Raw genomic sequence first — 24,948 nt, 5'->3', positions numbered from 1 at the left:
GCAAATTACACGTGAAAATAGTGATATACCATCGGTGACAAATAAAAAATGATATACCATTAATCACAGAACTTCCGCTAAACAATTTATGAAGTGGAACACGATTACATGAATCATGTAAAGCCAACATTTTAATGGTAATTACAGTAGTTAACACGACACTCGTGCATACATACACATATCACTATTTATGTCAAATTGTGGACATTTGTATTAAAAAAAAATAAGAAGATAAATGAAAGTTCTTTTTCAAAAAAAAAAGATAAATGAAAGGTGGTTGATCACTGCTCCATATTTTTATTGTTTTTACAATCATTTCTGTGGTTTTAGGTTTTTAGCTAAGAATTATATAAACTAGAGTTGTATAAAAAAATAAACATAAATTAAAATTGTATAATAATTTTTAAACTTAAAAAAAAGATATATATCTCAAATGAGTACGAATAAACTAATTAATAGGATTCTATTTCTAGGGAATTTCTATTAGTTTTCCAAATCAATCTTGCCGATACATATAACTCAAAACAATCTACAAGTGATAAATATTATTTCAATAAAAGTATTATTTCAATTATATTTTTGGTTATACTGGCTGAATTGATGATTTTTTTAAATATTCCTCCATCTATTTCATAAATTTTGACATTTTTTCCTATAAAAAGAGTATCATTTTATATTTCTAATGCAGTTTTTAATATTAAATCTCATTTTTATTTTTGTTATTTGAGTTTACTAATTAGAAAGAGAAAACAAATTACTGTATTTAGTGTCGGTTTAAACATATTACATACCCTTAGGCAAACTTAAAAAAAATGCATCTTAACTTACTGAAATATTTTTTTTGAGTTTCTTTGGTTCATATAATTTTTTGGTGCCCTTTCTAGCTTACAAATTATTATTTTTTGCACCCTTTTAGCTTATAAATTTTTATTTTTGTGTCCTTTTTCTTGTTTTATGCCCTTTAATTTATGTATCTGGGGCGGTCATACTGCCCGCCCCTATAGTTAAACCGGCAATGACTGTATTTATTAAGAGTAAAATAATAATTTATATTATTTCTAAAACAAAAAAAAATATTCAATTCTGTGCATTCGAGTTTAGAGGTACAGTATAGGACCGTTCGGGTATTTCTAGATTTCGGGTTCGGATCGGGTTTGGTTTGGGCATTTCGGGTTCGAATTCGGATTATCCGAAGTTCAAAAAACTCAAAATTTTAGTATCTAATTTAATCTAAATTATTCAATAATACGCAATATATTTGAAAATTTAGAGTATTTTTTACCCAAATTTACTAATAAATAGTTTAAATACTTCATATTATCGAAAATATCTAAAAATCTGAATATTTTAGACACTTATATTATTAAAATTATAAATATTACTAATCTATGACTACTATATATTAAAAATATGAGTATATTCGGATATCCGTTCGGATTTGGTTCGGATCGGGTTCAGATTCGGATTTTCGGATTTAGATTTAGAACCCCTTTGGATATTTTATAATTTCGGATACAAGTTCGGATCAGGTTTTTGGGTTGAGTTCGGATCGTATCTTTGGATCCGGGTATTCTGCCCAGGCCTAAAAGAAAACATGGAAAAACCTCTTTTATCTCTCCCCCGTCTTGTCTCTCACATTGACAAAAACGTTAGGAATCGATTCATTTCCATCCACAACCAAGCAAGTTATACCTATATATGTTGATATGGCCTTAGCCTACTATGGTTTACCACCACCCGAGCTCCATAATTTCTTCTAACTTCTAAGTGTTTTTAAAACATCAACTTTGTCTCTGTCTCTATCCTCTAGTCTCAAAAACCATATACATTAAATGTTACAGTCACTGTAAAACAGTTTTAAGGGTTTGAATAAAATTTTACATAAAAAAGAAAAAATACTATACGGCCGACATGCATAAAACCAAAAAAAAAACACACACACACACAACTTGCATTAGAGACATATTTTTGAACAGATACATGACACGTGGATATCAGTCAATCACACAAGTTTAGATTACGATTTGGGATCCATTATTAAGCGTAAAATGCAAACTGTTAACTGTTTTGTTCCCCGTCACGTAGTCTACTTTTGGGTAAGAGAGATGAAACAGAGTTTTTTTGTGATTACCATTATATTGGGTTTGGCTTTCTCCGTGAGATGTAGCTATGATTACAGCAAGAACGATTTCCCCGAAGGTTTCGTTTTCGGATCAGCTTTCTCTGCTTTTCAGGTTTATGAGTTGGAACTTATTTTCTTAAGCATTCTCTATGTTTTCAATGATCGTACAATGTGTTTTTTTTTTTTTTTTTTTTTANACTGTGATGGGTATCATAAGTATAAGGTTGGTCATATAGTGATCTCATGTATATGTTCTTCTTTTGTGTGATTGTTTAGGAGGGACGTAATAAGGTTGGTCATATATGTAGTGAGCTCAAAAAAATTGATAATGTTGATTCAGGAGGACGTAAGGCTGATGTATGACATGGGTTTAGATGCATTTCGACTCTCCATTTCGTGGCCACGGCTTATACCAGGTGGAAGAGGTCATGTGAATCCAAAGGGATTACGGTTCTACAAAAACCTCTTAGATGAGCTCAAAAGATATGGTTAGTGTGATTGTGTATACATAAGTCCTCTGTTTTGGAAGAACATGAATTTGAGTATGTTATGGGTTCTCTCTGTGTTTGGCATGAACTGAGAGTACAGGAATTGAACCGCATGTTACGTTGCATCACAATGATCTCCCTCAGGCTCTTGAAGATGAATACGGAGGATGGATTGACCGAAAAATCATGTAAAGTTTACTTGCAACTAAAAAACTACTCATAACTCTATCAAGTCAAAAGTGTGTGCTGTCTTAAATGATCTTCTTCTGTTGCAGCGATGACTTCACGGCTTTTGCAGACGTTTGCTTCAGAGAGTTTGGGAATACAGTGAAACACTGGTCGACGATAAATGAACCCAATATGCTAGCATCGGGAGGTTACGACTTGGGAGTTATGCCTCCTAAGCATTGTTCTCCTCCCTTCGGGGTAGTCAACTGCTCCAGAGGAAACTCTTCAACTGAGCCTTATATTGCACTCCATAACATGTTGCTTGCCCATGCATCTACCGCTACATTGTATAAGCAAAAGTATAAGGTAACTTTACAAACACCCATATCCTTGATCTCTTGAATGTTCGACTTACGTACCTCTCTCTATCTCGCTGCCTCTTGTGTGATGTTGTATAGTATAAGCAGAATGGATCGGTAGGTATAACATGTTTTGCATACTGGATGGTTCCTTTTACTAACTCTCAAGAGGACAAGATCGCAACTCAAAGAGCCAAAGATTTCTATTTAGGCTGGTTTGTTTGAATTTTTTTTTTTTTTTTTATGTTTATTCCAAACTTCTTCTTTGGCTTCTTTGTTAACAAGGCAAGAACATACATTCTTCCAGGGTTCTGCACCCACTGGTGTTTGGAGACTATCCTGATGTGATGAAGAAAATTGTGGGAAAGAGATTGCCAAGTTTTTCGGAAGACGAATCAGATCTCGTTAAAGACTCATTCGACTTCTTGGGAGTCATACACTACACAACAGTTTACATCAAACACTTATCCAATTCCGTCCAAGGAGATTATAATCTAGACGTGGATGTTGCACTACTCCGTATGCTTTTTATATCTTGGGATCTTTTGTATGCGTTTTTTCTTTCTTTCTAATCTACCATATATACCTGACTCTTTTATTATTATTATTATTTTTTATCTAGGACAGCCATTGGGAATTCTACAATGGTCTCGGTGTGTTTCCAAAAGACTGCCAATAATTTCAGAAGCCCCTTTTCGTATTACACTCTTTTAATCTTGTCTTCTTTTATATATCTTACAGTTTGATGTGCTTCCTTGGGGTCTTGAAGGAGTGTTGGAATACATAAAGCAAAACTATGGCAATCCTCCCGTCTACATTCTTGAAAACGGTCTCTTTCTCTTTTCTTGTTATATATATATAGCTTCCAAAACATTATGAATCTTGAGAGTTTAATTGTGAATACTATAATCAGGTCAACCTAGCAACCACAATTCATCATCGCTTAACGACACGGGAAGAATTGATTACCTTCACGCTTATATCGGTTCCGTGCTTAAATCAGTGAGGTGTGTAATATTGCTTGTTCAACAAGAATTGCCTTGTAAAGCACAATACTAAACGGTGACAATTAATGGTGCAGGAATGGCTCAGATACAAGAGGCTACTTCCAATGGTCATTCATGGACTTGTTCGAGTTTCTCAATTATAATTACACATATGGATTATACTATGTGAATTTTACCGACCCGGAACGTAAAAGATCTCCCAAAACCTCTGCTCTTTGGTACTCTGCTTTTCTCAAAGGGGCGACCAAAGTGCACAAGAACATATCGGTATCTTCTTCTCCTGGTTTTTTTTCCCAGTAAATAATAGAACTCAATATTCTTATTTTCTTGAGTTTCCTTTTACTTAAACAGACAACGAATATATTCCAAAATTTGCATGGTATTTACACCTAAAACATACGTATATTGTCAAGATTGGTACATAAGAGTAACCAATAACAAGCTTGAGAAGCCGTATGATGTAACCTGAAAGTAGATTAATTTTTTTTTACCATACATGTGTTCCACAGTCACCAACATCAACATGGTTTCGACTTAACACTTCAACCTTTTGAGTACTCAAGCATGCTAGCTAGCCTGTCACTGATGATATAGTTGATCTTAGATGACCAACCAACATGTTCTAACTTATTATAATGTAACTCATCTTCCTCTTAACTCCCTTTAATTGCAACTTTATTCTCACATAAACACAACTGAAGCGTAAGTGCAACTTTAACTTAGCACAAGAAAATCCAAGTATGATGGTAGAGATAAAACACAACTGAAGCAAATGAGTTAAAAGTTTAAACCAATCGTTTTAAGAAGGGAAATTCATTTTCCTCAAGAGGAAACAACGGTGGGATCCCGGAACTATGCATTTTCACCATGTCTTCTCTCACTATGAGTTTTGTCTCCACAACTCCCTCACACTTCTTCGACGGAGAGGAACCTCATTCCTCTGCACCTCAATGAACATAGGCGTGGTAACCTCGGACAAGACAACGATGGCAGGGTCGTTTATTCTGAGGAAGTCCCTATAGAGACGGATGGCAGTAGCCTCGTCATACCAGCCTTGTTGGTACTGGTAATGGACGAAAGAGGGACGAGTACTGAGTAACGTGGTGAGATGGTGGTCAGGGCCATGTATATTTTGGCTAGGTGTGATGCAGATGACGAGGTGTGTGAGTGTGGACTCCGGCATACCCCACTCTTGAATAGCCCAGTTTTGTCCCTCCATACTCAGATGAGAGACGGTTATTACCCTTATCTCCTGTCGGAACTCTGCAAAACATATTTTATCATCGGGATAAATCAAATATGCAATAATTTAATTTGATAATGGTTTTTTATGTCTTTATTTATTGAGATATTTGGTAAAATAGACAGTTTTCAAAACATAATTGTAAAATTAGTACAATCACTATTCACAATTAGCAAATTCCACATTTTTTTACTGTTTTCTATTGTTAACAAGACTTTCCAACTATCATCAACATTTAATATTTACAACATATGCCATTGAGTCTTTTATTTTTATTTTTTTTTAATTTTTTTTCTTCTTTATTATATGCTTCATATAATCTAAAAATAAAAATGCTCACTAATTAAAAAAAAAATCTAAATTTTTATAGAAATAAAAAATTATATGTTTTTTTCTTTATAATTAGATATGCATTTTCTTTGGTGATTTTATTTGATAACATTAAATATCTTTTACAAATTTTAGATCCGTACACCTAATTAAGTGTACAGATGTCTGTACACACTATTATGTGTACAAATGTCTGTACACATTATTAATTGTATAGATGAAATTTGTTTAATTCGTAGGGTTTCAAATGTCTGTACATATGCTTGTACTACAATGTTTTTATGCAAATTACATCTGTAAAGTTAATAATGTGTACAGACATTTGTACACATAATAATGTGTATAGACATCTGTACACATACTAAGGTGTACTGATACAAAAGATTTATATAATATATTTAAAAATTATTAAATAAAATTCATATCATATTGTAAAGAAAAAAATGTGTTTTTTTTGTATCTAAGAAGTTTTCAAAAAATAGATTATATTAACAATTATTTGAATAATTATGATTGGAGGGAAAAAAACTTTATTTCTTACCCACACACATACTCATTTTTGTAATTTTCTCATCAAACCTATGCCCTACTATTTATCTCTATCTCACAAACTCTTTATTACACAACACCCTATTTTTCCAATTTTAAATAGTGAATATATTAGTTTTCAATTAAGTTTCCAGAATGTACTAATTTGCTAACAAACCCTTATTTATTTTATTTTTTTTTGTTACCTCCGCTGCGTTGCGCCCTGGTACTCATAGTGTCGGACATTTTCTGACGCAGTGCGCAAAGTCTTGTTTTAAGACATAAGATTTATTTTAAGACATTGTTTGTAGCTATGTAGAGAGAGTGAGATATTCAACTTGATTTATACACAGCTAAAAGACCCGTATCCCTCTTTTTCTTCTTCTTTTTAACAATTATTATGATTTTTTCCTTATCAAAAATGGTCCAACAATTCAATGGGATATGATGGAGTCGTCGAGAAAAGAAAAACTTGCACATACAATTGACTTTATAAAGATATTGGTGCGGTTGCGAATTGGCATGGAGTGGACAGAAGCCTCCGGGAAACTGATTGGAAACTTCTTTGTTTCTCCCCTCATGCAAGCTTCATTTTACAACAAAGTCTAACGATCGAGACACATTGTGGTGGCAAATTGGGGCAAGTGGGAAATTTTATTATTTACAGTTTCACCATAATACCAAAACAAATTTTGTGGAGTGCATCGTCTTTCGAATCTGTCTCTGCTTTTCACGTCAGATTTTAAACTCCGATTTGAATATTTTCACTAAGAAATTTCGATGATCAGGCATCGTGATGATCGATATTAGATCATTTCAGAAAAGAGTAAGAAAAATGATTTGAAATTTCTCTTAAAAGGGCAGTACTACTAATGGGAAATAACAACATTTAGAAATGGGTGTATGTATATACATTCTTCATCTCAGAATCCAAGTTTCTCAACACTTCCAATATGTGATAATGTTCATGGTGGCTCAGATCTTCCATGAAAAAAGTTCGAAGCTGCCCATTTACTTCGATCGCGCTGTAACCTGGTACCTTCTCCATGGCCCCATTTCTCATCAACTTCCTCACTTTGGCCACTTCCTTCCACTTTTATTGGCAGTTGCAAAGAAGTTAGAAACTAGTGTTTGGATCCCGGTGTTATCCGGATTCAACTGAAGAATCTTATTAGCCGCGATGTCCCCAACCGATAGATTCCTATGACTGATGCATCCTGAAAGAAGAGCAACCCAAATAGGCAAAGCATTGTCAAGTTTAGCCGATTTTATCATCTCAAGAGCCTCTTCTACTCTCCCTGCACGTGCGAGGAGATCGATTAAACACACATAGTGTTTTTCGCTCGGTTGGATATTATATTTGTTTATCATGACGCTGAACCAACGTTGGCCTTGTTCTACTAGACCTGAGTGGCTCAGAGCAGAGAGAAGGAATGCAAAAGTGGCATGGTCAGGTTCTATCTTTGATTCCCTCATTTTGAGGAACATCGACACAACTTCTTGACCGTTACCATGGATTCCATAGCAAGATATCATTGTGTTCCAACAAACCAAGTCTTTCTTTCCCACCTGTTCAAAGATTTCTCTTGATTTTGAAACAGCACCACATTTTGAGTACATGTCCATCAATGCAGTTGCGGTAACTCGATCAAGAACATGCCTTTTCAAAATGTAACAATGTACCAATCTACCAGTCTTTAATGACCCGACTTGCGAACACGCCACAAGTACTCCAACAAGAGTCATTAGATCCGGTTGAAACCCAAGGCTCTGCATCTCCACTACTGCTTCAAAAGCATTACTGACTAATCCATTTTGAGCAAATCCAGAGATCAACGACCCCCACGAAACTGTGGTCTTAAACATCATCCTACTAAACACCTTAGAAGCAAGCTGTATTAACCCAACCTTAGCATACATATCAACCAGACTAGTTTCAACAACAACATTCATAGGAAGACCTGTTCTAATAATATAACCATGAACCGAACTACCCATTTTCATATCCCCGAGATCACCAGAAGCTTGTAACAGACCCAACATCACAACCTTATCCCTACCAAATCCTTCACTTTGCATTTCTCTGTAAAACTCAACTGCCTTCAACGACTTACCACCCTGTGCAAACCCTGTCACCATTGTTGTCCAGCAAATAACATCTCTTTCGTCATCTTTCCAAACAAAACCTCCGCTTCATCCATTTTCCCAAACTTCACATACAGATTCAAAACAGAGGAACAAACAAAGACATCATTTTTATACACAAATTCAACTGCTTTACACCACACTTCCTCTCCTTTCTCTAAAGCCATACAACTCAAGCACGCCTTGATCGTCATTGTAAACGTCGAGCTATCTGGTTGAACCTTTTCAGCTATCATCTGATCATAAAGCCGCAAAACCTCATCTGGTTTGTTTCCACGAGAATACGCTACAACCATGGAGTTATAAACAGAAATACCCCTCTGAGGCAATTCGTCGAACACCTTACGTGCATAAAAGATCTCCCCGATTCGTCCACATGAAGCAACGAGATCGCGAGTAATGGAGCTTCCATCAAGTAAGTTACCGCAAGTGATTACGAAAGCGTGGACCTGAGCAATGTGCCGCTTGTAATTACTAGCAGATAGCAAAAGTTTGAGACGTCTCGGACAGAAGAGAGTCCGATGTAACATACAGAAAATGTTCTGTCGAACTAAACCAGACCGAATCTTTCAGACCAATTCGAGCTTAACTCTCTCACTCGTGTTTGATTCTATGATTCTATCTGATAGTTATCTAATTCAATTGCTTGATAACTTCTTCAAAATCAAATTTGATTTTGCAAACCGGAACGCACCGGCCGGTTAATGCAGTTTTTAACACATACGTTGGGACGAAAGGGAACTGTTATAGAGATATTCAGAGCACTGTGTTGTATGCAGAGAAATACGGAGATAACAGGAAACCAATTAAATGTGTGCTTGTGTTTTTTTTAATCATTTCTAAATTTTTAGTTAGATTACAAAATAACGTTTAATATTAGATATTAATATTTAATTATTTATGTTCAATATAAAGTGGAAAAAAAATTTCAACGTGTTAGTTATTGATGAAGAGACAAATATAAAGACAGTTCAAAAGACATGACTATTTAAATATATATATATATATATATTAAAATAAAAAGTTGTGATGAAAAAAACATAAATAAAATATAATGAAAAAACACAACTCTACAATAAACAGATATAACTAGGGTTGGACATACGGGTAACCCGTTCGGGTTCGGGTATTATCCATTCGGGTTCGGGTAAACGGGTTTAGAAAAATAGAACTCATAGGGTATTTTTAAATATATGGATTCGGTTCGGTTTGGGTACTATCGGGTTCGGGTCGGTTTGGGTTACAAATTTTAGAACCCGATTAGTACCCGAACTACCGGGTACCCGAAAAAATATAATTAAATTTAAATAAATTTAGTTAAATTTTGACTTACATAACAAAATATTTTAGATATTTTGATTATTTTTGATATTTAGGTATAAAACTAAATGAAATATTCAAAATTATAATCATAATTTTGGGGTAATTGCATTATATTAATGATAAATATTATAAATATGTTTATATATTCGGGTTTAATGGGTACCCAAACGGATACCGGATATTACCCGACCCTAACCCGAACCCACGAGTATTAGAAAATAGAACCCAATAAGGTTTTATAGAACCCACGGGTTTGGGTATTCGGGTACGGTTTTTATGTCCAAGCCTAGATATAACAGTTTGAATTTAAAAAAAAACACAAATAAAAACAAAAATTGTATGAAAGGTACTACAAAAAATTGCAACTGTTGTGTTTGCACTTGATTATACCTAATAAATCATATAAACTGATTTTAAATAGAAGGCATCTTTATTACCATATTGCAAAATCGAATCCAAAAATTCACTATATAATCAATCTAACTCTTGAAAAAAAACTCTAGGTATTTTCATTAAATTTTTATATTTAAAATTAATTAATATTTGTAAATTAAATTCATCATTCAAAAATCTTTTGTTAAATCAAGAATTGGAGAAATTTCTTTACTTTTAAAGAATAAATTCTAGTGAATAATTTAGAAAGCTGTAAAAACCGTTGAGACTGAAATTTTATATTATTTTGTGTCATGGCAAAAAAAAGAAAACAGTTCAAACAGACAAATATATATAGATTTCAAAAGACACAAATATTTAAATAAATACAACTCTACAATGAACAGTTGCAATTTTACAAAAAAAAAAACTGTTATATTGAACAATCACAATTTTTTGTAAAACACACAATTTAATTTTTCTATAGATTTGTTTTGGAAATTATCCAAAAGGTATGATTTTATAATGAACAAAACTTTTTGTAAAACACACAATTAGAACTTTGTACAGATTTTTTTGGAAATTATCCAAAAGGTATCATTAAAAAGACACAATTTTTGGTGACATTTATTTGAATTGCTTTTATATATAGATTAACTTCAAAAACGCCATGTGAGATTTTTGGCTTTCCCTCTCTCTGTTCCACACATACTGAAAACTATGGAGAAGGATAATACTAACAAGAAGAGTCTCTCAGAGATACTTGATGTCCGGCAATACAGGCACACGAATTCTCCGGTATTCTCTACCGCCATTTTTGCGGTCATAATGCTGCTCGTTGTCTTTGGAACAATCCTCTCAAACATGTCTCTAGAATCAACTATCTTCTGGTCTTCACCAACTTCTGAGGTAATACAAATAAACAGAATGGAGAGAAAGCCATTGGCTCCTCCAAAGAACACTACAAGCAGAGATAGAATGACTTGGCTTCGATCACATCTAACAGAATTCGAGGTTTTTAGGTCAACTAACATTTCAGAGCAGTTTCATCAAAGGGTTCTTGAGTCTCTCGACGACAAATGTGAGGTTAGATTTTTCATGACATGGTTTTCACCAGCAGAGTTTTTTGGGAAAAGAGAACTTTTGGCTGTAGAAAGCGTCTTTAAAGCTCATCCTCAAGGATGCTTGATGATTGTATCAGGATCCATGGATACTCTTAAAGGAGTAACCATCCTAAAACCACTACTTGATCGGGGTTACAAGGTTTTTGCAATCACACCAGACATGTCATTGCTGCTTGAGAACACGCCAGCCAAAACATGGTTTCAAGAAATGAAAAGCTGCAAAAGAGATCCTGGAAGGATACCGTTACACCAGAATCTTTCAAACCTTGCGAGGCTAGGGATTCTATAAAAGTACGGAGGTATGTACCTAGATACCGACTTCATCGTCACAAAAAGCTTTAAAGGGTTGAAGAATTCGATTGGAGCACAAACTGTGGTGGAAGGAGACTCAAAGAACTGGACAAGGCTGAACAATGCGGTTCTGATCTTCGAGAAAGAGCACCCGCTTGTTTACAGTTTCATGGAGGAGTTTGCTTCGACGTTTGATGGGAACAAATGGGGACACAATGGACCTTACTTGGTAACCAGAGTAGCGCAGAGAGCTCAAGAAACGATCGGGACAGTTTCACAGTACTGCCACCAGTAGCATTCTATCCATTCAATTGGTTAGACATTCCAAGACTATTTCAGACGCCAAGGAGCAGCAATGACTCAACATTACTCAAAGCCGATCTGGTCAAGCTGAACAGATATAGCTATGGACTGCATCTATGGAACAAGATCACCAGAAAAATTAAGATCGGAAAGGGAAGTGTTATAGAGATTATAATTTCAGACCACTGTGTTGTTTGCAGAGGAATACAGAGATAACAAGAAATCAAACATAGGTGTGTGTTGTGTTTTTCACTCTAATCTTGATTTTCTAGGGTTGTGTCAGATTAAATCTGTGTCCAAAGCCTAAATGGTAAACACTTTTTTCACTTATCATACAAATACGGAAGGCGATTGTTTCTAATACCTGATGTTTGATATATAAACTTTACTGCCTTGCGAATCACGTATCAAAAGCTCCACACCAAGACCCCTCCTCTTGTTGTTATGTTTTTTTGTTTGTTAATGAAAACCCCTCTTGTCTTGATATCTATATTATATTTTAGCAGCTTATGTGGTAGTTGAATGTTCTTATTGGAACTTAGAAATATAGTGACGAATTTGTAGAAATTTTAAAATATTTGTCCAAATGGATCACCAATTGAATCCATGATAGAAACATATAGGTTGAACAGAGTAAACACTTCATCGTTGTCGACGTTTTTTCCATCTGAAAGTAAACTCTTAGGTGAAACAGAGTCAATACAATGAGTCAAAGCGAACAGAGTCAAGGTAGAGAGAATGAGAAAGCGTGGCGTTCAAGATTGTTTTTTGTTGTTTATGAAGTCAGGTTGCATCATTAATTTTAAGAATATCCAATGAAAATACGGTATGATTTAAGAAAAGGGAAATACATTATTCCTCATGTTGCATTATTTTTAATATATATAGAAGATTATCTTAGGAAACAATTAAAAAGGAAACAATTATCCATTTTAAGATTAAGGTATTTCCAAAAACCCACATGGCACCAACGGATTGGCTGATATCGTAGTTCCTTGCAACCATAGCGCAATCCAATTCCATTTAGGGATTCTTAAACCGACACAACTTTGATATATATGGATTACCTCTAGTCTTGTTCTGTCCACGATCTTATATTCTGAAACAAGGATATCCTAGCAAGAGCTTTTTTTTTTTTGTTTCACAAGATAGGATCAAAGATGCAAGCAAGGAAACCCTTATTCGCGATCTATGCGATTTCTGTTCTCGTGTTGTATCTTCTCTTCATTGAATCTCCAAAGTCTGTTGTTCCTGACAACAACTCACCCTTCAAACGAAACTTACCTCTCTCCAGAACCGATGACCCCGTGGCCATGAGTACTCGTATCGTCAAAGTTGTGGACTCAGACCATAACGGAAAGAAAGACCTAGATCCGCTGGTAAATCCAAGCGAAGCTGCCAAGTTTGTGAATATTGACTGGTTCACAAGAAACGTGCCTCTCTCCAGAACCACTGACCCCATGACCATGCGTAGTACTAGTATCGTCAAAGTTTTTGACTCAGACCCTAACGACACAGAGGAGTTAGATCCGTTGGTACCTCCTCGTAAAGATGGCAAGGTTGAGAGAATTATTGACTGGTTCCGAAGAAACGTGCTTCCCTCCAGAACCAATGACCCCGTGACCATGAGTATCGTCAAAGTTGTGGAATGCTCCGACTGTAACGAAACAGACGAGTTAGATCCGTTGGTACCTCTTCCTAAAGCTGGCAAGATTGAGAGCATTGACTGGTTCAGAAGAAACATGCCTCTCTCCAGAACCAATGATCATGACCCCGTGACCATGAGTAGTACTAGTATCGTCAAAGCTGTGGATTGCTCCGACTGTAACGAAACAGATGAGTTCGATCCGTTGGTACCTCTCCCTAAAGCTGGCAAGATTGAGAGCATTGACTGGTTCACAAGAAACATGCCTCTCTCCAGAACCAATGATCATGACCCCGAGACCATGAGTAGTACTAGTATCGTCAAAGCTATGGATTCCTCCGACTGTAACGAAACAGACGAGTTAGATCCTTTGGTACCTCTTCCTAAACCTGGCAAGATTGAGAGCATTGACTTGTTCAGTAGAAACATGCCTCTCTCCAGAACCAATAACGCCGTGAACATGACCAAGAGTACTACTAGTAGTATTGTCAAAGTTGTGGACTGCTCGGACCGTAACGAAACAGAAGAGTTAGATCCTTTGGTACCTCCTCGTAAAGCTAGCAAGATTGAGAGAATTGACTGGTTTAGAAGAAAGCTACCTGATATGGAGATACTGAAATCGACTAGCAAGAGCAAGAGATTCCATTCTAGACTCTTTGAGCTGTACAACAACAACAACTGCTCTGCTCAGTTCTTTATGGTTTGGCTTTCTCCTGCAAAATCCTTTGGACCTAGGGAGATGTTAGCTGTTGACACTCTCTTCACCACCAATCCTGGTGCCTGCTTGGCGATTTTGTCCAACTCCTTAGACTCCTGCAGAGGAGACACCATCCTTAAACCATTGATTGATCGAGGTTTCAACCTCATTGCTGTAACCTTTGATATCCCGTTCCTCGTTAAGAACACTCCTGCTGAAGCTTGGCTGAAAAGACTAAAGAGTGGCCGCATGGATCCTGATTCTGTCCCCTTGTTCATGAATCTCTCTGACCTGACAAGACTCGCGGTGCTCTACAAATATGGAGGAGTCTATCTTGACACAGACATCATCTTCCTTGACGATATATCAAGACTAAGAAACGCCATTGGAGCACAGAGTATAGATCCCAAAACCAAGACATGGTCAAGACTAAACAATGCAGTGATGGTCTTTGACATCTACCATCCGGTTATGAGAGAATTCTTACACGAGTACTCCACATCTTTCGACGGAAACATATGGGGACACAACAGCCCTTACCTTGTCTCTAGAGTTATCAGGAGAGTAGGAAACAAACCTGGATACAACGTCACAATCTTGCCACCGGATGCATTCTATCCAGTAAATTGGATCAAAATCCCAAAGCTTTTCAAGAAACCTGCAACCACAAGAGAAGCAGAATGGGTAGAGAAGACGGTAAAGGACATGAGCAAAGGGGGTTACATGATTCATCTATGGAACAAAGTCACAAGGAAGATAAATATTGAAGAAGGAAGCGTCATGTACAATCTCATCTCTACTCACTGCACAGTCTGCAGAAACATCACAAATTCTCATACTGCCTAAACAGATTCAAGGATTCTAGTTTTTCAAGGAAGCGTTATGTATATAGTTTCATCTACACTCACTGCACAGTCTAAAGAAACATCACAAATTCTCCAACTTTCTAAGCAGATACAAGGCTTCTAGTTTTTTCAAGGAAGCTTCATGTACAGTTTCATCTACACTCACTGCATAGTCTACAGAAACATCACAAACTCTGATACTTTCTAAACAGATACAACAACGCTTCTTGTTTTTCTAAAAAGGTGTTCATATTTGATTTACTTTTTCTTTTTATTTTGTAAAAGACTCGAGTCAGAGAATTGTCTAGTGTTCTAAAGTTCTCAACACCAAACAAATAAACCCAAAAACCTTGACAACTACAGTTTGCTGTATTAGTCCTTGGAAACGTTGATCCATCATATTCTGCTAAGTATTTGGGTTTTGTGTTGAATAATACACATTACTTTAAGTTTCGATTATATGGTCGACAATTGTAGCTAGATTAATTCATTTTATAGAGGAATTCGATTGGAGCACAAACAGTGGTTGAAGGAGAGATTCAAAGATTTTGACAAGGTTGAAAACTGCGGTTCTGATATTCGAGAAAGAGCACCCGCTTGTTTACAGTTTCATGGAGGAGTTTGCTTTCACTTTTGATGGGAACAAATGGGGACACAATGGACCTTACTTGGTAACCAGAGTAGCGCAGAGATCACGAGAAACGATTGGTCAGTTTCAAAGAGTTCTATCCATTCAATTTGGTTAGACATTCCCAGACTAATTCAGACGCCAAGGAGCAGCAAATGACTCCACATTACTCAAAGCCGATCTGGTCAAGCTGAACAGAGAAAGCTATGGACTGCATCTATGGAACAAGATCACCAGAAAAATTAAGATCGGAAAGGGAAGTGTTATAGAGATTATAATTTCAGACCACTGTNAAACATTTTTAGGAGTTTCGGCATATAATATTTTGAGCATACAGAAATACAATTAACTATCTTCTCAGCTGTGATATGAAGTCCTTATAACTTAACTCTCTCCTTAATTAGTACCTCTCGTAAGAAATTTTTGTAGCTTATAAAAAGGAGATTTTAAAAATCCCCTGTACATATATAGCCATATAGGTTATGTTACTTCAGTAACATTCCCTAGGAGGAGTTTGGTACTTAGAGCGATCAGTACAATAGTCATAGTTCATGTACTTGTTCCTAAAATTCTCATACATACTCTGTTCGGGTCCGTTTAATCTTTGATAATTGCCTGCATTCCACCAGTAGTTGGAGGATGCACAAGCGCCGACGTTATTACTCCGACCATCTATGTTGCAGCCTGATAGGGAGAAGTCTTGGAAATGGGCAATGAAAGGAGAGTAAGACCAGTTAACCTTAGTCCGACCTCCATCGGTCGCCCAATCGTCACCGTTCCAGAGACTAGCCTCGACTTGCATAGGCTTTGTTGGATAGCTTACGCCGTTTTCGTTTTTGTACACTCTTATTGGGATGTAGTCCACGTAAAACCTAGGATTCCCACGTGGATTATAATTGCATGAAACCTATTTGTCATGAAATGAATAGAGAATGATAACAAGTAAGAAGAAGGATTGATGTCATCAACGTACACAATTTGGTAAGGGTTCCAAAGAATCCCGTAAGTGTGGTAATGTTTGGTTGGGTTGAACCAAAGCGTAAACCTCTCTTCTCTGTTTCCTTCTCCATTCAGAAACAGATTTGTCTGTAACGTTACGGGTTTCCCGTTGTTGTTCCCTAGAAACTCGAAGTCAATCTCGTCGTGGCCACCTCCTTTCGAAGTCAACTGTAATTATTACGTATATATAGACAATTTTATTGATAATGAGTTTTGAATTAGTGTATAGGTATATATGTGTGTAATTAATCAAGAATACAAACATAAAAGGCCGTGACGATGCCGCCAGTATTTCCTCCGGGAACTTTGATTCTTATTTGGAATAGACCTGATCCGTAGCTGTTCTTGGATTCAAACCCACCACCTGTACTTTCATGTAGAAGCAAAAACTATTGAAGCCTTACGGATTTCACAACTTTTTCTTTGTGTTTTATATAGGCAAAAAGGTAGGGAGACGAACCTGAAGATTGATCCATGTAAAGATCAACTTCTTGGCCAGAGTGGAGTGTGGAAACATGACTTTGTCCCCACGTAACAACATAATTCTGACCGAAAGTAACGTATTTGTCGATCCCTCGTCCTTTGAAAACCCTAGAATCTACCCCTGTGATGATCCATAACGCTAGTGCCAAAACACCAAAAGTTCTCGTATAGTCCATCTTGATATAATTCTTTTTTGTGTAAGATGCTACTATAGTGTTGCACTGGTTTAATAAGTTGAAAAAGTAGAAAGCATGAAAGAAATGAAGGAGACAAAGAGATTAGAGTCACATCAAATTCTCCATACATCTCCTACACGCCATTCTTATTATCCCCATGCCCATCGGCCATCACCATTTTTCATCACATGTTATCTTTTTTTCTAAGACCATTAATTACTATCTTCTACAACAGCTTATATGATAATTATGTTGATTTGATCGAGTATGGGTAAGAACAAATTAAGTATTTGATTTGAGTGTAACGAAATATAGGACTGTCTATGCTAACGTTAAGATTAACAAAAAAAATTAAGCTTCTGATCTATTGCTCCTTTTAGGCCTTCTCGAAATTGCTACCTAACCTAGATAACGAGAGTGGTAGATAAGATTTTAGAAGCCTACTCCACATTTTCCGTAGAACATTACTTCATTACATGTCTCTATTTATTCTTTATAAAAGTGAAGCTCCACATTTCCTCCATATTATAATCTTTAGTCACATTTCCCCCAATTTAAAACAGTTCAAATCTCGTCGTGAATTGTGATGAATATATTACTGTCCTGTCGAAATATATAGTAACACTAACTCGACCAAAAAAGACGAGGGACGAGAAAGTCGAAGGAAAGCGTAATAAGTTAGATTGCTGGAGTTTACATATCTCTGCTCGTTCTCCTCTACTAACCACCATCGGAATAAACTGGTAACATCCCGATGTCGGGCACCAAATTGAATCCGTAGGGTATCCGAGCATTGAAAATTTAGATATTAAGCTGGTAACTGGAGCTTTTTGTTGTTCTTCCAGCTGCAAACATAACGAAAAAAACACAAAAGACAGTCAAAGGCAGAATTTAGAACATTTGGAACAAAGGGAGAAGATGAGGGAAATGTTACCTTAGGAAATAATAATAGAAGAAGTCGGCATATAGCAGTGTTTGAACAAGCCCGGCGATCCATGCTGCATCATTGTAATCATAACATTTTTGAAATGTCAGATCATGAATAATAAACAAGACAATAGATATAGAAAAAGGTGAATCATGAGAGGCAATGATGCATTAGGCGTTTTTCAACATGAGAACAAACATGCTTTCACACAAGATTCGTGTGGCAAAGAGGCTCAACATGTATCTATTGAATCCAGATGCTAAGTTTAGTCTGACCTTATGAGCAGGCCAAAACTGACATCACATTTTCAGTCATAAGTTGCACAACTTGACAAAAACTAATCTAACTAGGAGGAAACCAAAGAGTTGCTCATGCGCTAACGTGTGATGCGTGTAAATGACGTAGGAAAGTTGAGAGAGAGAGGAACATACTTATCCAATGAACAAAGTGTGGCTCAGTGAAGTAACGGTAGATCCAGTTGAGGATGTATAGTCCACGGTAACCCCTGCAAGAAGAGGGCATTCTTGGTCAATCGAACTATGAAACTCAGAGCCAGAGCGTAACTAAATCACAAAGTTTAGCAGAACAGCCAGTCAATGGTGTAAATAGGGTATGTTGGTCAAGAAAAGAAACAGATAGCAATGCATCACAGCATATTAGTAGAAATGTAGAACAGATCACAAAGTGAACAAAAATCCAAAATCTGTTAAGTACCCAGACATGCACAGGAATGAAATATGGATCTAGCCAAGAGAAGTTCAGAAGAATGAAGAAAAAAGGATACTTTTCAAATAAATGAAAGTTATGGAAACAAGATCGTACCCGAGGAGAAAAATATATTGCCCGGTCAAGTTGTCAATGTTTCTAGTCCTTTGCAGCAAAACAAGCTGAGGTAATATGGCAACAGCCTCCAAGTACAACGAAAACGTCCAAAGCACCTGATATCGTAAAGCACATACCAATTGCAGAATAATATAAATCAGCTTGTCAAACAAAAGAGTTAAAGCTCCATGCAAAAAAAAAAAATTACAGTCTTATTGTGAAGACAAACCTCGAGAAAGGTAAACTTTTCATGAATCAGAAGAGCTAAGAGTAGGCAGGGAAGCACAAGGAACCAATGACGAAACGTATCTTGCTCCCTGTCGTAAGTCCTGTGGACGGCCTTATGATACTTCATGTACCAAACAATCGAAAAGGAACTTCCTAAAAACACCAACTTCATAGAAGTGTTGTAGAGAGACACGAAACTCGTGAAAATATCCAAATATCGTGTAGCAAAGACAATGGCATAGAGTACTTGAGTCTTCAATGAGACACCTACAAATATACCAAAACACAAATTGAAACTCTCGTAAACGCTGAATCAAACGTGATGATCCAACGAACTGTACATTTAAAAACCTCAATTCCGTGAGATCCATTCATAGAAAATTTCACCAATGGCGACCAAAAAAGAACCGATACTCGAATTAGATCCATCATTTCTACAATTGAACTACTCTTTCTAAATTCCCAAATTGACAGAAACGTAATCGAGTCAACGTCTCAATTGTGAGAAGCTAATCGAAACAGCATAATGTAAATCACAATTTAGCTAAATCCAGAGACGAATTGAGGAAAAAATGTACAAACCAGCGCAGGATTTGATGGTGTGGATCTTGAGAAGCAAGACGAGAACACTGGCCAGGTGAGTCATATCACCAGCTAATCTGAAAATGTTCATCTTCGATTCGTGACTAATCTAAACCTCCTCCTTCTGAATTTGGAAGAAACAAAGATCTCTAGGGTTTTATGAAGCTCTCTGCTCCTTTCGTCGTTTGTCTTCTCCTACACCCACACTACGGGTTCGTGCTAGATCTCGTCGATGGCGTTTCCACAAATTTTCTCTGCTTTTTTTTGGGAAATAAATGATTAATTTGACTGAAAGCCCAGGAGTTCTCGTTATTGGGCCTAGAAAATGAAAGCCCAGGAGTTATCGGTTCGATTTTAAACCGGTGGTTATCTAAATTGAAAAGAGAGGGAAGTAGGGGTGGGAGAAAAAAACCGTAACCCGATAAATCGAACCGAACCAAAATAAATGGTTATGGACCTTATGGTTTAACCTAAAATCTCATTTAGTTGTTATTTATAAGCGGGGTATATTCAATCCAAAACTGAACCGTAACTAAACCGAAATATATTTGGTTTTTATATGGTTTTGGTTTTTATAAAACTGAAAACAAACCAAACCAAAAGCAATCCGAAAAATCATAAAAAAAAATAAAGGAAAAAAACAAACAAACGAAAAAAACTGTACTGCCGTAGGTGAGTGAATGTAGTTAAACCGGTGAAGCTTTCTTTCTTTTTAGTTAGGTGATTTGCCGTAACCATAAGTGTAGTTGGAGGATTGTTCACGTCTAGCCCGACCACTTATTGATTATTGTTCTTGTTCAAATCAAACATATCAGAGACACCACCAAATTAAATTAAGAATTTATGGTACAACTAACAACTTTTTATTTTTGTTATCTCTACTCTATGCTTATTGCTTAACTTCTTCATTTTAATTTGATTACATATTTTACATGTAAGATAAGATGGGTTTGGTTAAGTTTTCCATTTGAATCTTACAAGCACTAACCACATAATTTCTCTCGAATATTCAATGACAACACATTACAAACAACAAAGGAAACGACCTTGATTATGATAAATTAAGGTAATAAAATTGACAGAATAGTCTAAAAAAGATCAAGAACTTCTAAAATTGTGGTATTACAGAGAGGACAGTTCCCTCTTTGAACCCAAAGCTCTCTCGAACACAACCTACAAAACGTATGACCACACGGAATAAACGCAGCTCCTTTACTTCTCACCATACACACACAACAACTTCTCTCCGCCGCCGTCACCGTCACCGTCTCCTCTGCTTCTCCTTCGACACTTACAAAACTCATCTGCTCTTCATTCTCCTCTAACAACTCCATCAAAGACATCCTCGCCGGCTCCACAAACGTTTCCTCTTCTCTCGCCGATAACGCTCTCTCCTCCGCCAACACAGCTCCTAACCGAACCCTTCCCTCCTCCGCCGACGAAGCTTCCTCCGTTGTTACGTTCCCAGTGCTGGACAGGAGAAACCCGAGCTGGCGGTTTTCGTTATCCCTAACCGGAATAGACGTATCCGAATTCGGGATAGGATTAGCCGAGATCCAAACAGTAGTAGCGTTACGTTTAAGACGGAGCTTTTCACGAAGACTTTTCCAAGCGGTTTTGTCTCGACTGTGTCGGTCGTGTCGGTGTTCTCTCTGCATTACATCAAGAAGCGTCCGGTTCGAGTGATTACTCCTCGAGGGCGGCAGCGGTAGTGGTGTCGGCGGGAGAATCTGCGGCGGAGACGGCGAGGTTACGTTTTTGTCAGACATTAGAATAGCTTCTAGAGTTAAACCCGTTAACGAGCTCTGGTTAGTGTCCACCGTTGTTGTTGACATACGATCTAATAACGTCACTCTTAGCCTATCTCCACCGTCCATTTGAATCATCTTTTCACCAATTCAAAAATCACAATACAAGAATGTGAACTGCAAAACAAGAAATTAAAAAGCTACACTTTTGTTATATATAAAACACAGATCAATCGAAGATACTAAACTTAGTATCTCAGCTTCCTAAACTCAGATTTCTAGGACAAATCAGTTTCAGTTCTCCAAGAAACCCAAATTTTATTTTCTTTACCAGATAAAAACCGACCTTTGTAATCCAGAATCGTATACTATTTCAGCAAGGCAGCTTCAAAGTTACAATGCCAGATTCTTCTGTGGACAAGATATAAAAAAAAGCTTCGGGCTTCAAGTTTGCAGAAGAAGAATCCGAAATCCAAGAGCAGATCTGTAATGAATAGAATATACTTTTATTCATTAAAGAAACAGAGACAGAGAATTCTGATTTCTTCTTTATATATATAAAAAAAAAGATCAATGTCAGATAACAATGATAATATTTCTCAGAGAAATACAAAATAAAAATAGAATTATTTTACATAATGAGCTCTTTGAACACTTTCTTCTAGCTTTCTCTTTTATGTGAAAAGGAAGAGATTATAATTAGTATATAAAAAAAAGGTGTGTACGAGCAGAAGAGGACCACGATTGGTGGTAACGGGTGAGCGTTATTTACAGAAATTAGTTGGTAAAGTTTACTTATTTACCCTATGCATTTATGCGTTTTTATTGATCGATTCTGTTGACTTTTGTGTGTGGTACTGCGAAAGCATAAGTGTATAAGGAAATATTATCATCATATCACCTATGATTACTCAAATCCCATATATTATTTTAGTATACATTAATTATATTATTCTATGTAATCTCTTTAATTATGTCTTTTGATTATGGTTTATATTTATATATAAGTTGTATCGTTCCATTTGATAATACAGTATAACAACAATAATAATACAAACATATTCTCTCTGTCTATAAAGTGTACGTGTGACGGTGTGAGATCATTGTTACGGCTTTGGCTTTACAACTAAATGACGGAGTCGTTTGTTTCATTGTTTTGTGGGTTGTTTTGTCTGCAAGTTTCTTTTAGGAAACGGCAAATTGTTTAGCACATGACAAGTGCATTTGTTTCTTGTCTTTTTTCCACCAACTACTCTATAGTTTTGGACTCCACATCACAAAGTAACATAAGTTAAGGAGTAACTTCAGTTATTGTGTTATATATGTAGTTTGTAAACAGTTTGCTACACGAGTTAATACCCGACAAGAAAGAAACTCTCATATGGTCTCAAGTTGAATTGGGCTATAAGACTGGTCCGTTTTTGACTGTGCATTTTTAAAATGTCTTAAAGTTGAATAGAAAAAATAGTCACCAAACAATAATGACCACCAAAGACTTGCGTTAAGTTTAATACTTTTGTTAGGAGTCCTAACTTAGGACCCCTAAGGCCCTAACTAATCCACTAAAGAAATGCATATGCTTCATGTGTTCCCCAATTATATTTGTAACGCTAATTAGTTAACCTAAAGTTTATCCCCCAATAAATTCACATTAAAAAAAAGGAATTTTTTATTTGAAGAAATAATAACCGGGTGCACTGCATCATTTGTTGAAAACATTTAAGGGCCCAACACATGTAAGACCATCTTGTTGGGTAAAATGATTCATACCCATAACATACTAGTAGTACCGTGATTTAGGGTTTGATTGCCACAATTATGAGAAAATGACTTTTTTGCCAAGGGGAATTTGAGATTCAAGGTCATAAATTTAAATTTAAAAGTCTTTAATCTATATTAGTATTTTTGCAACACTTTTTGCTTAAAAATATGTTTATAGAAATATTTACCATTGAATGTCATTTAATGCTATATTCATATCCAAACATCTATACTAGTATTTTTGCATCACTTCTTGCTCAAAAATATGTTAAGAAAAATATTTACCATTAAATGCCATTTAATGCTATATTCATATCCAAACAAAAGTAACTCTCTATTACCCTTATAACCAAACACAATTAAAATATTTTAAATATACATATATAATATTCTATAACTAATATAAATATTTAGAAAATTTATTCCAGATTAAAAAAATTATTCTCCTATCATCTCTTTTGATTTTAAATTTTAAATATAGTGAATCATCATATAATATATAAAGTTAATAAAAATGTGTACTTTTCCTGCATATATTGTGATTTGAATTTTTTTAAACAAACATATATTACTCAATTAATATAAAAAGTGTGTATTCAACATACATATATAGTAAATTTACCGTATATAGTAAATTATAAAATTTTAAGAAGTTTATAATTTATAACTGATATATCTAAACTTAATAATAAGTTTAAGATTATGAATATTTAAACATATTAAATTTTCAAAATAACAAAAACGAGCTATATTACATGACGAATTATATGATATTATAGGATTTAATTGATAATGCTAAAAAATAAACTATCAATAATATGATATTTCACTACAGGTTAAATCTTCATACACTATTTTAACAACACCAATATAAAATATGTCGAATCAAACTGATTTAATTAAGATTGTATTAAACAAAAATTGTTGTGCGGTATACCACAACACATATTATATAATAAATCACTAAAATTAACAAAAGAGTGTATTAGCAAAATTAGTATTAAAATAGTACATTAACAAAAAAAAATTAAAATAATCTAGTACACTATTATAATTTAGAGAAAGACTGAAATAGTCTAAAGAGTTATTTTCAGTGATGTACTTTTTAATGGGTAATTTTAATGTGAAGTATTTAACAGATGGGATCATTTGTTAGCTTACAACTAAATGACTCTGTTGGAGATGGACTTCGCCCTCCTTCTAAACTCGTCCCATGATGAAGATTGCTTATTAACAATCATTTGACCACTCAAAAAAGTTCGATCCATCTGTTCGATGCCCGGTCCATTAGCTCGGTCAATACATAGGTAACGAAACAATACTATGCAAATTAGTGTTATAGTTTTGTTTTTGGGAACTTGAGAATTTCACTAATTTAACTTAGAAGTCCACATATGACAAACAACTTAGAGAAAAACTTGGAATGAAAACTTAAAATCAACCAAGATAAATTTCTGCTTACTATTGGAAATTCTGTTGGAAATTTCTGTTTACTATTTCCTATCCAAGCTCTAAAGTGTCTCCTGACAGTATTGTAAACTTGACTAATCATAAATATAAATATAAACCGGTATTTACAAAAAAAAAAAAAAAAAAAAAAAAA

General features: G+C 35.6%; 6 protein-coding genes and 2 pseudogenes across 8 annotated transcripts; 3 read left to right on the top strand and 5 right to left on the bottom strand.

Annotated features, from left to right (window-relative positions):
* Nucleotides 2,322–4,634, top strand: LOC104707760 (beta-glucosidase 9-like). The gene is made up of 10 exons (XM_010424182.2): nt 2,322–2,345; nt 2,463–2,610; nt 2,711–2,798; nt 2,886–3,144; nt 3,237–3,352; nt 3,445–3,656; nt 3,765–3,790; nt 3,879–3,966; nt 4,051–4,144; nt 4,219–4,634. Exons 2-10 carry the CDS (start codon nt 2,478–2,480, stop codon nt 4,442–4,444), a joined length of 1,242 nt encoding a protein of 413 aa, XP_010422484.2. The 5' UTR covers nt 2,322–2,345; nt 2,463–2,477; the 3' UTR covers nt 4,445–4,634.
* LOC104789894 (chalcone synthase 1-like) lies at nt 4,752–6,702 on the bottom strand. The gene is made up of 2 exons (XM_010515552.2): nt 6,452–6,702; nt 4,752–5,407 (listed from the first exon to the last, which is right to left on the bottom strand). The coding sequence occupies exons 1-2, from the start codon at nt 6,489–6,491 to the stop codon at nt 5,025–5,027; spliced, it is 423 nt and encodes a 140-aa protein (XP_010513854.1). The 5' UTR covers nt 6,492–6,702; the 3' UTR covers nt 4,752–5,024.
* LOC104707749 lies at nt 7,073–8,959 on the bottom strand (annotated as a pseudogene).
* Nucleotides 10,804–12,019, top strand: LOC104789886 (annotated as a pseudogene).
* LOC104789876 lies at nt 12,887–15,116 on the top strand. The gene has a single exon (XM_010515518.2). The coding sequence runs from the start codon at nt 12,964–12,966 to the stop codon at nt 14,989–14,991; it is 2,028 nt and encodes a 675-aa protein (XP_010513820.2). The 5' UTR covers nt 12,887–12,963; the 3' UTR covers nt 14,992–15,116.
* Nucleotides 15,918–17,281, bottom strand: LOC104789868 (xyloglucan endotransglucosylase/hydrolase protein 3-like). The gene is made up of 4 exons (XM_010515508.1): nt 17,078–17,281; nt 16,881–16,981; nt 16,592–16,785; nt 15,918–16,490 (listed from the first exon to the last, which is right to left on the bottom strand). The coding sequence occupies exons 1-4, from the start codon at nt 17,274–17,276 to the stop codon at nt 16,109–16,111; spliced, it is 876 nt and encodes a 291-aa protein (XP_010513810.1). The 5' UTR covers nt 17,277–17,281; the 3' UTR covers nt 15,918–16,108.
* On the bottom strand, nt 17,837–20,083 carry LOC109124656 (ER lumen protein-retaining receptor B-like). Its single transcript, XM_010515507.2, has 6 exons — nt 19,837–20,083; nt 19,256–19,521; nt 19,027–19,142; nt 18,636–18,709; nt 18,211–18,274; nt 17,837–18,121 (listed from the first exon to the last, which is right to left on the bottom strand). Exons 1-6 carry the CDS (start codon nt 19,925–19,927, stop codon nt 18,085–18,087), a joined length of 648 nt encoding a protein of 215 aa, XP_010513809.1. The 5' UTR covers nt 19,928–20,083; the 3' UTR covers nt 17,837–18,084.
* LOC104789866 (LON peptidase N-terminal domain and RING finger protein 1-like) lies at nt 20,821–22,300 on the bottom strand. 3 transcript variants are annotated; one of them, XM_010515506.2, is made up of 3 exons: nt 22,220–22,298; nt 21,931–22,068; nt 20,821–21,761 (listed from the first exon to the last, which is right to left on the bottom strand). In XM_010515506.2, exon 3 carries the CDS (start codon nt 21,720–21,722, stop codon nt 20,925–20,927), a length of 798 nt encoding a protein of 265 aa, XP_010513808.1. In that variant the 5' UTR covers nt 21,723–21,761; nt 21,931–22,068; nt 22,220–22,298; the 3' UTR covers nt 20,821–20,924. The 3 variants fall into 3 exon arrangements, with proteins under 3 accessions (XP_010513808.1, XP_019083534.1, XP_010513807.1); XM_019227989.1 differs by having other exon boundaries at nt 21,916–22,300; XM_010515505.2 differs by having other exon boundaries at nt 21,931–22,298.

This window comes from Camelina sativa, chromosome 1 (genome assembly GCF_000633955.1).
Source record: "Camelina sativa cultivar DH55 chromosome 1, Cs, whole genome shotgun sequence".
Lineage (NCBI taxonomy): Eukaryota > Viridiplantae > Streptophyta > Magnoliopsida > Brassicales > Brassicaceae > Camelina > Camelina sativa.
The sequence above is the reverse complement of the archived record's forward strand: the minus strand, read 5'-3'. Positions and strand labels throughout refer to the sequence as shown.

What these genes read in the sequence shown, in the direction of transcription:
- LOC104707760 (XM_010424182.2), top strand. Translation starts at nt 2,478, where the DNA reads ATGTATGACATGGGTTTAGATGCATTTCGACTCTCCATTTCGTGGCCA. An exon ending in TGTATAAGCAAAAGTATAAG is followed by an intron (nt 3,145 to 3,236) that starts GTAACTTTACAA and finishes GATGTTGTATAG; the next exon opens with TATAAGCAGAATGGATCGGT. An exon ending in GGAATTCTACAATGGTCTCG is followed by an intron (nt 3,791 to 3,878) that starts GTGTGTTTCCAA and finishes TATATCTTACAG; the next exon opens with TTTGATGTGCTTCCTTGGGG.
- LOC104789894 (XM_010515552.2), bottom strand. Translation starts at nt 6,491, where the DNA reads ATGTCCGACACTATGAGTACCAGGGCGCAACGCAGCGGAG. An exon ending in CAGGGCGCAACGCAGCGGAG is followed by an intron (nt 5,408 to 6,451) that starts GTAACAAAAAAA and finishes TATGTTTTGCAG; the next exon opens with AGTTCCGACAGGAGATAAGG.
- LOC104789876 (XM_010515518.2), top strand. Translation starts at nt 12,964, where the DNA reads ATGCAAGCAAGGAAACCCTTATTCGCGATCTATGCGATTTCTGTTCTC.
- LOC104789868 (XM_010515508.1), bottom strand. Translation starts at nt 17,276, where the DNA reads ATGGACTATACGAGAACTTTTGGTGTTTTGGCACTAGCGTTATGGATC. An exon ending in TTACATGGATCAATCTTCAG is followed by an intron (nt 16,982 to 17,077) that starts GTTCGTCTCCCT and finishes ATGAAAGTACAG; the next exon opens with GTGGTGGGTTTGAATCCAAG. An exon ending in TGGAACCCTTACCAAATTGT is followed by an intron (nt 16,491 to 16,591) that starts GTACGTTGATGA and finishes TGGGAATCCTAG; the next exon opens with GTTTTACGTGGACTACATCC.
- LOC109124656 (XM_010515507.2), bottom strand. Translation starts at nt 19,927, where the DNA reads ATGAACATTTTCAGATTAGCTGGTGATATGACTCACCTGGCCAGTGTT. An exon ending in CACCATCAAATCCTGCGCTG is followed by an intron (nt 19,522 to 19,836) that starts GTTTGTACATTT and finishes GTATATTTGTAG; the next exon opens with GTGTCTCATTGAAGACTCAA. An exon ending in TTCTATTATTATTTCCTAAG is followed by an intron (nt 18,122 to 18,210) that starts GTAACATTTCCC and finishes TTATGTTTGCAG; the next exon opens with CTGGAAGAACAACAAAAAGC.
- LOC104789866 (XM_019227989.1), bottom strand. Translation starts at nt 21,722, where the DNA reads ATGATTCAAATGGACGGTGGAGATAGGCTAAGAGTGACGTTATTAGAT.